The sequence below is a fragment of the Monodon monoceros genome, unplaced genomic scaffold (genome assembly GCF_005190385.1).
Source record: "Monodon monoceros isolate NGI ecotype Baffin Bay Population unplaced genomic scaffold, NGI_Narwhal_1 Super_Scaffold_20, whole genome shotgun sequence".
Classification (NCBI taxonomy): Eukaryota; Metazoa; Chordata; class Mammalia; order Artiodactyla; family Monodontidae; genus Monodon; species Monodon monoceros.
In genome coordinates, this window is record NW_021703777.1 from 21,262,168 (window position 1) to 21,276,730 (window position 14,563).

Here is a 14,563-nt window from a genome sequence, read left to right on the forward strand (position 1 = left end):
TTAATGTATGACTCCCTCTTAGAACACTGCCTGGTGCATCAACGGCCAATTAACAGATACTTGAATTAATGAATGTACTGTTTGAGGTTGGATTTTTTTAAAAAGTCATGTGCATAAGTTACTTTTTCAAGAAAAAACCAGCTAAGGAATAAATGTTCCATGTACTATTAGATGTTTATCATTACAGGACAAAGTCTAAACTTCTTTACTCAACGTACAGGGCTCTCCGTATCTGCCACGTAGTAGCCATGGGCAAGTCATTCAACGTAAATTCTGTTTCCTCATCCATAAAGTGGGACTGTTACTAATTACTTCACAGAATTAAGATTAAACGCAGGTGAAAGCACTTTTGTTACCTTGGCGATATGAAAGTTACGCAAAGCACATCGCTTCTCCCGTGCTTGGAATCTAGGAGTAGTACACCGTTTCAGCTTGCGCAAAAGACCTGAAATTTAAGGCGAGAAAAATCTACGGAGCCGCTCTGCCGAAGACCGATCTTTGGCGCGGGGCGTGCCTCAAGGTAGTGGCTGCCAGGGAAACCGTCGGGCGTCCCTAGAATCCGAGCACGCGCGGCGGGGCAGCCCAGCTCGACCTCCTTTCAGAGATAGCGATTGGTGGAGCTCGGGCCAGTCGGCGAGGGCGGCGGGGCGGGGCCGGGCAGTGTGCCGGGGAAGGCGTTCCCGCCGCTTCGCTCCCCGACTTCCGGGTCGCGGTGCTTGCAGGGAGCGTACCGCGAGTAGCGTCGTTTCCGTTGCCGGCAGTTTGCAGTCGGGGAAACCGAGGCAGCGCCAGCTCCTCCTAGTTCTTCCCGTTCCCGTGAGGTGGCTGCTGTTTCTTTTCCTCTCGCCCGGTGCAGCTTGGGTGCGGCTGCGCTGAAGGCGCGCGAGCCCCGCGGTGTCCTACGGAAAGTCCCGCGGGGCTGCCGGGCCGGCGGGGCTTTGTGCGAGCGGTTCCCTCCCACTCGCAGGCAGGGCACGAGCTGGGCTCGGCCAAGCTCCGGGAGGGGGGCTCGGCGGCGCAGCGGCTCCCAGAGGGCTGGGGAGCTCAGGCGCCGTGAGGCAGGCGTTCCCTCCGCTTTGCAGTTCGGCTTCTTTTGTCCTGATGAGCGCGGACCAGATGGATTCCTTTTAAAATCACAGTTGAGCCAGTCTCTGTGCACTGATTCTGCACTAACCTGCGGGGATCTCGAATTTGACAGTCCCTCGGGAGATGATCTGTCTGTGGGAATGTTTAAGGCAGGAAAGAGATGAGCATTTTTGTTTTTAAGTAACTCCTCCTGACTTTCATTTCCCTGACCCCGCTTCATTTAGGAGCCGAAGATTTTTCTTATGGCATAAAGATTCAGTTTTATCGAGGGTGTAGTCTATTACCCTTCTTAGTATTTCTGCCGTTCACCTGTTGAATGGAAAATCAACAATTAGCCAGGGTGTGATCTATTCCGTGTTCAGTTTGTGTACTTCATTTGTAAGCCATATGTAGTGTTTTTATTTGCTGCCATCACCTGACTGTGGGACAGCTGTAACTGGGATTATCCACAGGGGTTAAGAAGACTTATTCTTTATACAAACAATTCTGATATATGGTATATTTGATATAATTGTTGCTTTAGGTGGGGTCCTTTTGTTGTTGAAGTGTTGAGCCCTGTTCTCAAAGAATAAGAAATTAAATAGTGAACTGAGGGCTTGAATCTAAGTAAGTAGTTTGATTTTTACAGTTAATTGTTTAAAATGATAAATTAACCATTTGGCCAGCATCATTTAATTAATCTAAATGGTATATATTACACCTGGCATTGTTTTCTTAGGTGCCCAAACACTACTACAAAATAGACACAATGGAACCACATTATATCTATTAATATAATTTGGGATTTGATGAGTTGGATACACTAATTTTTTCTCTTTTTATAAATCCAATTTAAGGTTGTTAAACCTGTCATATATTTCCTTCTCCAGGAAAAAATGTTTATTTCTTTGTGGGAGTTCTTCTATGGGCACTTCTTTCGATTTTGGATGAAATGGCTCTTACGACAGATGACTGGAAAATGTGAATTGCAGCGAATTTTTGATACCTATGTAGGTGCACAAAGGACACACAGGATAGGTAATGTTTTTCGAAAAAGGATAATTAAAAACGAATAAAAATTTAACTCTGAATGAATATTTTTCTCAGTACTGATAGTGACAGTAGCGCTTGTGTATCACGATCAAGTCACTTAATCTCAGTTTCATGATCTTTGAAATCTCACTTTGAATCCTTCCAGTGCTAAAACTGATTCTATAGAAAAAGAAACTATTATTTAATTCTGCATCTGTGCAAAGAATTACCTTCTCTGGCTCCTGAAATTCATCCGTTTTACCTTAGATTATGGTTGCAACCTACTTTCTAGAGAAAAATCTCTATACTTCTATAAGCCCTTTGAAATTTTCACTTCAGTGAAGGAGATCCATTTTTATATTCAGCATCCTTCAATCTTTTAATCTCTTATGCAGTTCATGAAAGAATAATAACAGGTATCTAGTGATCCCTAGGAAAGATTAGTAGACTAAAAATCTGCACTGTCCCGTACTGTAGCCAAAGCCACATGTGGCTCTTGGACACTTGAAATATGATTAGTCTGAATTAAATGTGCAGAACTAGAAAATATACTCTGGATTTCAAAGGCTTTATATGAATGTAAAGGTATCTCATTAATAATTGTTTATATTCATTGTATGTTGAAATGATAATATTTTGGATCTATTGGGTTAAAATATATTAACATTACTTTTATCTGTTTCTTTTACTCTAATATGGCTACTAGAAAACGTTAAGGTACATATGTGGTTCGCATTTGGGCTTGCATTATATTTCTGTTGAACAGTGCTGCTCTAGTACCTTCTAAAATTGATCAGCTTTCAATACTTACTTGAAAATATGGCTTTAAATTAGAACACAGATGAGTGAGAAATATGATCGAGGTCATTTCTCTTTGGCCAGAGTGAGGCAGACCAGGGATGGGCTGCAGTTCATGTTCACTGTGTCAGATGGAAAATCATGACTTAACCACAGCCTCTTTTGTGTTGAACAAGTGTGCTTCAACTAAGAAATCCACTGCTGTAAGATTTGAGGAGTGCGTGTTGGTAGCCAAGATAACAGGGGAAGAATGGCAGAGTAAGGAGAGAGTGAGCCTCAGGGCTGCTAGATGATTGAAGTTTAATTACCTCCCTAGATTTTTCACAACTTTGTAGCTGACTTAAATTATTGCCTGCTCTTTTGATTTGCCCTTTTGACTGCTCTGAGAAGAGCAAAGTACCTCTTGATAAGAACTCTTAGTAGTATTGATTGGTTTTTTATATTATGGTGGAAGAACATTTTAAGACTTTATTTTGCAGCAAGAACATTTTTCTTGAATTTTTCAAATTGCTGAGAAAAGGAGACTGTTTACTATTTGCCAGAAAAATTTGTAAACAGACCAGTAAAAAACGTTCTTGTGATTCTTGAAGCAGAAAGCAAGAACAAAAAAGCTGTTTTGCTTTTTGTCTGGTTAGAGAATGGTTGTCCAGATAATCTAAAGTCTTCCTTTTTGCCCCTTTGTTGTATGTTTTGTTTGCTAGCTCTTCAAATATAAACGCTTACTTCATAAGGCTAACACATGGAAAGGTAGGATAGAGCACTCTCACTGAATTCTTAAGATGAGTTTCTGGAACCCAAGCTATTCTGAGGTAGCCGTGGATGAATTTGCAGCAGTTAGTAGACACTTGGGGGCCCGCACAGAAACAGATGATTCTGGGGAAATTAGGTTGGTCTTACCTCTTTGGCTCTGGTATGTGTGTTGGGTTGAGAATTTTGGAATCATACTGTAAGGATAAAATTTTTTAATGTTTGCTATGTTATTCATGTAGAAATTATATCTTCTGGAACTATTAAAGTAATTTATTACTGGCTTGATATTTATACTATTTGTTTGTGGAGTAATTCACAAACAGCATTTAAGTAATAATATTCTTTTTTTTTTTTTCATTTCAGAAAATTCCTTGACATACTCCAAGAATAAGGTAGGATCATATCAAGGTGATTATTCTAGACAACTTAACTTGGAGATACTTTTTCTTTAAAAGAATGTCTCAATTTTAGAGTGAATTATTTTTAATGTCCTACTAGAAGAGTCTTTGCTGTAAAGAGTATTGAGTGAAATTTTCCCATCTTAGAAGAAATATTCTATTTTTTAAAACCTTTTTTTTCTGTGTGTGTATGTGTTTGTGTGCACTACTCATGCACAAAGAAGGTATTTGAATAATTTTTTCTGTTCTGAGGTTTTGCTTGTTTATTTTACCTCAAAACTTGTTAGCTTTTGGGAAAGCAGGGTCTTAGGGGGAAAACTTTCTAATAGACTGTGTCCTTAAGATAGGTTTGGATAGTTATAGAAAATCCTGGGTCATGTACCTTTTGATCCAAAATAAGTCATACCTCATACTGTTTATTAGTCAGTTGCTGCTGTGTAACAAACTTATAAAATCTCAGGGCATAGGTTGATTATATAATTGCATTATAAATAAATGCATTATTTATTTCTTGCTCATGTGTCTGTGGGCCAACTGGGGAAGCTCTTCTTCAAGCTGGTGCCAAGTTCAGGTCTGTTGTAGTTGTCTCATTGTGGGACCTAGGTTGAAAAGGTACCTGGGAAATATTCTTCTCACAATTAATCGTTGAACGTCCAGCCACAGAGGCATATTTTAAGTTTTCTTGTGCCATGTCCATTAATATCCCTAAAGTAAGTTACATGGTCAAGCCCAAGTCAAGGGGTGGAAAAATACATTATGCCCACCATGAGGCCATGTTAGGCATGTGGGTATATAATTCAGTTACACAGGAGTGAAAAACAGGGACCAATAATTCAGTCTACCACATGCTTCCCTATAGTGTTTCACAATATTTTTTCTCTATATATAGATTATTTGGTGTGGCAAAGTTAGAGTATGGAACATGTAGACCATTGTTTGAAATCCCATGGTAGATCACAGCCAGCATTAAACAACAACAAAAGGAATGGAATAGAAAATAATTAGAAAACAGCGGTCGTAGTAAGGTTAAATATGGTTTCATGAAAATTTAATTTTAGTTATCTGTGTGTGCATCTATCTCTGTTTTAGATATCCGTATATATGTTTGTATTTGGTCATGATGTACAATGTGGATTGAGAATATAGGGTCAAAAATTGTTGATTTGCTACTGTCTAGTGATATTAATATGAGTTACTGATTCATGCTGGAAAGAAAATGGACACTGCTGAATATTGCAAGCATATCTGTTAAGTTTTGGAGAGTGACCTATAAAATAGGTGCTTTACTGATTTAGTTAGTCTTTTATTTATGAGTGGTCAATTTGGGAATAACTCACATACGTGAATGAATACCGGGGAGGGGAGAAGAGTCTAGAGTCCTACCCCTTTGTTTAGAATCCTATAAAGTGATTAATATTCTTTTTTTTTAAAATGAGACTGTAGGGATCTAGAAAGTTAACAAGTTGCTCATTCTAAAAATTTGTTTATACCTATCCACCCGTATAGTTCCATTAATTGAAACTTCGGATGCAATTTCACAAAGTAACAGTATCATAAATTGTAGATGAAACTCTGGAGGGTCTCTGGAACTGGGAACTCACTTTCACATCTGTCTGTGTAACCATCATTGCCAAAATTGATTGTAATGACATTTTTGGTCTTAAAATTTACTTATGGGATTTTATATGTGGTAAAATTACCCCAAACTTAAGTGGGACTGCACACAAGATGATACTTTTTAAGAACTCTAGTGCCTTGGTCAAATCCTTGAGCGAAGATTTGAATGATTGCTGTATGTTCAACATTCCACCAGGGTCTTTGGTATATTAAAAAAAAAAAAAGACTGAAATCTAATGTAATTAAAATCAGGCATTTAGAGACGGAAGAGGTAAATGTGGGCTGAAGTGTTTGGAGGCTTTAAGGTAGTGGTTACAAGTTAAAGAAAATAAAATGTTCATTATCTTTTATCTCATTTACTGGCAATTAAAGTTCACTTGAAAAGTAAACATTAAAATTGTATTCTTGGGCTTCCCTGGTGGCGCAGTGGTTGAGAGTCCGCCTGCCGATGCAGGGGAGGCGGGTTCGTGCCCCTGGCTGGGAGGATCCCACATGCCGCGGAGCTGCTGGGCCCGTGAGTCATGGCCGCTGGGCCTGCGCATCCGGAGCCTGTGCTCCGCAACGGGAGAGGCCGCGGCAGTGAGAAGCCCGCGTACCGCAAAAAAAAAAAAAAATTGTATTCTTATGAATTTATTATCTAAAAATATGAATTGCTAATTGTGTTTTGGAGGGCATACTAAAAAGGAATAGTCAACAAATGGGTAGTTAAATACTTACGGAATTAAATCACAGGAGCTTTGCTTTCTTGCGGTTTTAAATCTAAGGTAAACTTGTCAATAAGCTAATGGAGGAAGTCTCATCAGTTTAAATATACAATTTATGGTGTGTATTGTGTCTCATTTGTATATTTCATTTACTTTGTAGAGTAAAATTGAATTCTGATTTTGTGATATTTCTATTAACCCGCTCTACTTTTATATTCCTATGAAAAAAGTCTGAGTTCAGATTCTGATTGTATCACTTTCTAGTTGTTTGTGCAAGTTACTCATTTTCTCATTGTCAAAGGAGGTATTAATATCCACATGGTTCTTTCAGAATTAGAAATATTATTATAATGAAAGCAGCCTAAGAGAATACCCAGTACCTGATAGGTATCACTAATATTATGTTAGTGATGATGGGATTAAACCAACATACACTACAAAATTTTTAGAAGTTTAAAATATGCATGAAAACCTCTTAGTTATTTAAATACTTAACATTACCAATGATTGCTGTGAATAAAAGTGATTTTAATCTATTAAGGCCAGTTCCCTGAAGCAGTGATAGTGTGGTCCTATTGGGTTGTGAATTGTTCTGTAGTGGAAATTCTTTCCTTGATTGTTAAAAATTGAGTCTCATTTGCTTGTATTTTACATTAGGACCAACCACTTATCAATTATATATTAAGGATTACTAAAACTTTGGGATTTATAAATGAAAATGAAAACCTTTTTAGAACTTGAGGAGTCTAGTTCAGTATTCTGCTAAGAGGTCTGGCTGCTATTCAATGTATGGTAATGTTGCAGAGCTCCACTGTACTTATGCATATATGGGTATTTGAAAAATTTGAAATTTAGGGAAAGAACACTTTGTCAGTCTAGTCATGTTTTTGATCGGCTGTTGTTTGGTTAGAGCTGCTGTCTTAGCTCTTAAATAGTAATGATAACATTCTAGCTATTGAATGATAAATTAGTTTTATAGCATCAGTTTACTTGTCTGTGCATTGATGGTATAGTAATGCACATTTGCATATTTTTTGGTCTCTAATTTTCCAAAATTAGACTTTAAGTATATAACCACATAGGCATTGTGGTTCAAAAATGAAACATTCACACTCTGTGGTTACACTAACACAAATGTATATATAATTTCCCCAGATTTACTTGCATGGTGAAACTCATTGTTGATGTTTGTTGGCTATAAATATAATTTGGCTAGTCATATAATTTATAACTTACCATCAAGGTAGGTATAATAAAAAAAGACTAGATTACTTTTATGTTTATTGAATGTTATTTTGTAATAAAATCATATGCATAAGCATATATTATTTTCTTACAAAATATATAAGTGATTTGTATATGTTGCTTTCTTGTTGTTTATTATCACCTACTTTTTCTTTAGCTCTAAAGTAAACATCATTGGGAAAAGGGTCTTTGTATACTTATGTAGTTTTAGGTTAAAAGAGAAAGTTTTAGAATTGCTGACCTAAGAAATTCTTTAAGTCCTGTATATTCCAGTATTGAATATACCTTCATGAGCTCCATGAGAACTTAGACAATGTTGGGATACATGAGAACTTAGAAAATGTAATGGGTTATATTTCTCCTCCATCCAGCTGTTATTTTGTTTTTGATTAGGAACCAAAGATCTACCAAAAGTTTAGAGAATAAGACAGAGATTGACAGATGGATAAAAAAGCAAGACCCAACTAACTGAATGTTATTTCAAGAAGCATACTCAAAACATAAAGTCACAAACAAATAGAAAGTAAAAGCGTATACCGTGCAAACAATAAGCATAAAAAAGCTTTTGTGGCTTTCTTTTAGAAAATATAAACCTGGAGTGTTACTGGAGACTAAATCTTTTTTTTTTTTGGTAATGATAAAACAGCTAATTTATCAAGAAAACATAACAGTATTAAATGTGTATACACTTATTAACAAAGCTGCCAAATACTTGAAGCCAAAATAGACACAGCTAGACGGAGAAATATATGAACCCACAATTGCAACTGGAAACTTTACTGCATTCTCTCAATAAATGATAGTACAACAAGAAAAAAAAATCGGAAGGCTCTATACAATTTGAACAATACGATTAACCATCTTGACCTAATTGACATTTATAGAGTGCTACACCCAACAAATGCAAAATACATATTCCCAAGTACACATGGAACAGTCATATAGATATATACTGGGTCTTTTAAGTGTCAGCAAGTTTCAGAGGGCTGAATGCATACAGAGTATGTTTTCTGTCTCCAACAGCATTAAGTTAGAAATAAGAGGACTTCCCTGGTGGTGCAGTGGTTAAGAATCCAACTGCCAATGCAGGGGACACAGGTTCGGTCTCTGGTCTGGGAAGATCTCACATGCCACGGAGCAGCTAAGCCCATGTGCCACAATTACTGAGCCTGTGCTCTAGAGCCCGCTAGCCACAACTACTGAGCCCACTTGCCACAACTACTGGAGCCCACGTGCCACAACTACTGGAGCCCACGTGCCTAGAGTCTGTGCTCTGCAACAAGAGAAGCCACTGCAATGAGAAGCCCATGCACCACAACGAAGAGTAGCCCCCACTTGCCGCAACTAGAGAAAGCCCGCGTGCAGCAACGAAGACCCAAAGCAGCCAGAAAAATAAATTAATTTAAAAAAAAAATAAGAAAAATATAACATCTAGAAAATCCCCAAATATCTGGAAATTAAGAATCTGAGTAACCCATGGATCACAGAAGTACTCACAAGGGAAATTTAGAAAGAGAATTGAAGTGAATGGTAATGAAAACACAACATATCAGAATTTGTGGAGTACACCCAAAGCAGTTTTTAAAGGCCTGAAATCAGTGAGCTATGCTTATACCTTAAGAAACTAGAAGAGAGAAAATTAAACCCAAAATAAATAAAAGAAAGGATATAATGAAAATAAGAAACAATTAACAAAATAGTAAACAGATAAAAATAGGAAATACCACCAAGCTCAAAAGTTGATTCTTTGAAAAAATTAGTAATATTAATAGCCCTCTAGGAACACTGATCAAGAAAGAGAGAAAGCCCAAATTGCCCATATCAGGAATGATAGAGGGGGCATCACCACAGCCTGTGGTCACTAAAGTATAAGGAGGTGCTATGGACAACTTGATGCGAATGAAGTCTGTAGCTTAGATGAAAGAGACAAAGTGCTTGAAAAACACAGTTTAGCAAAACTAACACAAAGAAATAAAACAATTGAAATAGCCATATACCTAATAAATGGAATCTGTAATTTAAACATTTTGCACAAGAAGATCTTCCAATATTAGCTTCACTAGTGAACTCTTATCAAACGTTTAAGAAGAAAAATTAATACTGCTATTACATAAGCTCCTAGAAAATCGAGTAGAAAGAAACACATTTTATGAGGCCAGTATAATCCTGATATTAAAACCAGACAAGGACACTGTATAAATGAAAATTACAAACCAATATCCTTCCTGAATATAGATAACAAAAATTCTTCATTAGCAAATTGATCCCAGTAATATATAAAAAGAATAATATGTCATGACTACATTTTCAAAATCAATGAATGTAACTTACCACATTAACAAAGTAAATTAGAAAAAGAAGATCATTTGAGTAGATACTGTAAAACTGTTTTGGCAGAGCTCAATACCCATTCACGGTCAGAAACACTCAACTAACTAGGAGTAAAAGGAACTTCCTCCTATTAAAGGCCATCTATGAAAACCCTGCAGCTAGCATGATAGGTATACAACGCTGAATTATTGAATGCTCTACACACTCAGTTGGGAACAAGGCAAGGATGTTTACTCTCCTTTTATTCGGCATTGTGCTAAAGGTCCTAGGCAGTGTAGTAAGGGAAGGAAAAGAAATCTAAGACATAATGATTGAAAAGAAACTGTCTTTATTAACAGATGACATAGTTTGTGAGTATAGAAAATCCTAAGAAATCTATAAAATTAACCAGCATTATTGATAAATGAATTTAGCAGTGTCGTAGGACACAGTATGTCCCCGTATGTTAAGAGCAAACTTTTGGAAAACAAAAAAAGAACAGTTCCACTTACAGTAGCATCCAGAAACGTAAAATACTCAGGGATAAATATAACGAAAGCTATGCAAGATGTCCGCGTTACGACTCCTTTTCCTGAGAAAACTTAAAATGGAAAGATATACTGTGCTCATCAATTGGAAGAGTCAGTATTCTTAAGATGCTGATCCCCAAACCAACCTATGGATTCAATGCAATTCCAATCAAAATCCCAGCAAGCTTTTTTTTTTTTTTTTTTTTTCGGTTTGTGGGCCCCTCACTGTCGTGGCCTCTTCCGTTGCGGAGCACAGGCTCCAGACGCGCAGGCTCAGCGGCCATGGCTCACAGGCCCAGCCGCTCCGCGGCATGTGGGATCCTCCCAGACCAGGGCACGAACCCGCGTCCCCTGCATCGGCAGGCGGACTCCCAACCACTGCGCCACCAGGGAAGCCCTCAGCAAGCTATTTGTGAAGGGAGTGGCAAGCTCATTTAAAGTTTATACAGAATTTTAAGGAAACTAGTATAGCCCAGATAATCTTCTAAAAGAACCAAGTTAGAAGATTTATACTGACTTAAAGACTTTCTAGGCAAATAGATAAATATAACAGATGAGAGAACAGAAATAGACCATCATAATTTTTTAACAAGGATGCTAAAGCAATTCAGTGAGGACAGGAAAGTATTGGAAAACCAATAAATAGTGCTGGAACAACTGGATATCCAAATTGGGGGAGGGGAGGCTCCTATCTCCCTCTACATGTGAAAATTAATTTGATATGTACTTTAGAGCTATGTTTAAACCAAAACGTTAAGGCTTCTCAAAGAAAGCATAGGAGAGGGCTTCCCTGGTGGCGCAGTGGTTGAGAGTCCGCCTGCCGATGCAGGGAACACGGGTTCGTGCTCCGCTCTGGGAAGATCCCACATGCCGCGGAGCGGCTAGGCCGCTGAGCCTGCGCTTCCGGAGCCTGTGCTCCGCACCGGGAGAGGCCACAACAGTGAGAGGCCCGCGTACCGGAAAAAAAAAAAAAAAAAGAAAGCAAGCATAGGAGAGTATACATCTTCTACCATGGGTTAAGCAAAAATGTCTTTTAGAGAGGACACAGCGTTACCATTTAAATAAAAAATAGAAAAATTAGACTGCATCAAAATAAAAACTACTTATCAGAGACACCTTTAAGAAATGAATTGGCAAGACAAAATATTTGCAGCACATATATCTGATTAGGGACTTATATCTCGTAAAGAACTTTTAGAACTCAGTAATAAAAAGACAACACAATTTTTAAAAGGACAAGAGCCTCTAATAGTCACTTCACAAAGATAAAAAATATTATTCATAGTAGTCTAAAATTGGAAGCAATGCAAATACCCATCACCGGGAGAATGAGTAAGCAAATTGAGGTGTATTCATACAATGGAATACTACTCAACAATTGGAAGGAACAAATTACTGACGAAAGCAAGAATGTGGATGAATTCTAGAAACGTTACTGAGCAAAAGAAGGCAGACGGAAGAGTACATACTTTATGATTCCATTTATATGCACACCACAAAGTTATGGTGATAGAAAGCAGAACAGTGGGTGCTTGTTGGGGGAGGGGTTGATTGGGAAGGGGCATGAGGGCACTTTCTGCAGTGATGGAAATGTTCTATATTTTGATAGGGATGTGGATTATTTGGGTATATGCATTTGTCAAAACTGGTCAAACTGAATATGTAACATCCATTCCTTTCATTGTATTTAAATTAACCTCAATTTAAAGAAAAGTAATGGAATAGCTGTACGTGACTTTTACTGAAACAGTTGCCTTTCTTAAGGTTTTCATCTGTCAGATATCTCCGTTCGATAATTATATGTCTGTTATCTCTTCTATACAGGATATGAAAAAATGAGTTAGATACAGTCTCTGTCCTCAGAGAATTTTCCACTTAATATATAAAAATAGCTATACTATAGAAAGTGATAAGAGTCACAGAAAGGTTACAGGTACATTATTATGCGGATTCCAAGAGAGGAGAGGTTACTTCCACTTGAATAGAATCAGGGAAGGCTTCCTGGATCGGTATGTGAGCTAGCTTAGCAATGGGAAGAATTGATATGTCTAGAGATTGGGAAAAAGGATCATTCCAGAAGAAAGGCCCAGGATATGCAGAAGCATACCTCCAAGTATGATTAGATTATTTTGTCTGGAGTATAAGGAATATCAGATGGAATTTTGATAGTAGGATGCTAAAGCAATTAAAGAGGGATAAGAGTTAAAGAAACCTTCTAAGGGTAAAGAAGGCCTGAACTTGCTTATTTCTTGAGAGGAAGGATCCAGTGGACATTTATAAGACATATTATTTAAGAAATCTGTTTTATATGCATAGAAAAAAGACTGGAAGGATATCTGCTAATCTGTTACCAGTGGCTATCTCTGGTGGTAGGATTGACAAGATTATTTGACTTTTCTTCTTTTTGCTCGTCTGCATTTAAAATTTAAACTTTTTTCCTTCTGCATTAAAATTTTTGTACATATATTTTTATTATGTAATTTTAGAATTTTATAAAAAGTATTTGCTTCATAAGCATACTATGGTGGGAGCTTATTTGCTAAGAACTCATTGGCTTAGAACCTCTTGATTCTCAGTTAAGGAAGACGTCATCTACTACATCATGCTGCTTTTCTTCTATTTTATGTATGTATGATTTTAGCCCTACTGAAAATTTGAAACAAATTCGGTTTCATTTGGTTTTGCATCTTAATACACGCATTATGAAGCTGACTAAATACCTCAAAACGTACTGTTCTTTTTCAGCCATAGGGGATTTTTCTCATTCAGCTTTGTTTCACACAAATAGGTCTTACAGAAAGCGACACTTGTTGTTCAGAGTGAAGTGGACAGATGTGTAGTAGACATAATGAAGGAAAAGAATATTAACCCCGAGAAGGACGCCAGGTATGTGTTTTTACGGTGTTCTCATTTATCGTGTGCTTACATCCTGTGAGGCTGGAGATCTCACACAGTTGTGAAACGTTAGAGCTGAAGGGTTTGTGGAGATCATCTAATTCAACCCTTTCACTTCACTAGATAAGGAAGTGAGGCCCAGAGAGGTGAGTGATGGAAGCAGGACTGAAACCTATATCTCTGGGTTCCCAGTCCGGTACTATTGCCAGTTTATCATCTGCCTTCTCTAAGGTAACTTACCATTACTTTCCCAAATTTAAATAATAATTCCTGTGTCCTTCCTGTCCTTCAAAATTCAGTTCTTCTGTCCTCCTCCAGGAAGGTCCTCTACCATACATTTAACCCATTGTACTGTAGTCATTGATTTGCTCTTGTTCTTCCCCAAATAAATTCTGAGTTCCATAAGAGGACTTGACTTACACATTTCTGTCTTCCCAGCACAAGTATATTGAGATAGTAAATATTTAGCAAGCTTTTCTTCATTTGGTATTTTCTTTGTAAATATTGAGGAAGGAGTAATTTATTTGGGATGAAGCAGGGGAGGGTACAGGAGAGAACTGTGACGATAAGTCCACAGAAGAGGTAACGTTTGAGCTGGACCTTGTTGAATGGGTAGGGGAGGACATTCCGTGCAGAGGAAGGTGCCAACAAGACACAGAGTCCTTGAGTATCTGGGAATGACAGGGAGTCCTCTGTAGCCGGAGCGCTGAATAGGCGCAGAGCAGAGGTTGGAGAAGTGAGTGGAGTGTAAGATCAGAGATATATTGCAAGGAGGCTCGCATGCCACACTGAGAGATTTAGATATTGTCCTCTGATTTTTTTTTTTTTAAGCAAACAAGCTACATTATCAGATATGTATTTTAGGAAGATGAAGGGTAAACTTGAAGAAGTGGGAGGCTGGTAGAAGGAATAAAGACAGAACAGTCAGGAAACTGAGTCATTCAGGCAAGAGATGATGAAGCCATAAATACACCAGGGTAAATGGATATATATGATGAGGGCTTTGAGGGACATTTCAGAGCTAGAAAGGATAAGGGCTCAGGGACCTTTTGATGTATTATTGATGGAGAGGAAGGTCAGAACTTGGAGCGTTCTAGCTTGGGGAACTAGTGCTTAGTGATTCCACTAATGGATTTAGAGTTGAGAAAGAGCATGCTTCTTCAGGGAGGATGAGCTGTTGTGTTTGGAAGCACGGGGAGAACCTGTCACGGCATTGTGT

At 37.9% G+C, this 14,563-nt stretch overlaps 1 protein-coding gene across 1 annotated transcript in view; it reads left to right on the forward strand.

The window, feature by feature from the left end:
• Window positions 1-693: 693 nt before the first annotated feature.
• ELMOD2 (ELMO domain containing 2) overlaps window positions 694-14,563 on the forward strand; it is a 29,036-nt gene continuing 15,166 nt past the window's right edge. The window contains exons 1-4 of the mRNA XM_029235905.1: window positions 694-821; window positions 1,956-2,103; window positions 4,009-4,037; window positions 13,238-13,335. Coding sequence (XP_029091738.1) covers window positions 1,962-2,103; window positions 4,009-4,037; window positions 13,238-13,335 — 269 coding nt within the window. The 5' untranslated portion in view covers window positions 694-821; window positions 1,956-1,961. The remainder of the gene's footprint in view (window positions 822-1,955; window positions 2,104-4,008; window positions 4,038-13,237; window positions 13,336-14,563) is intronic.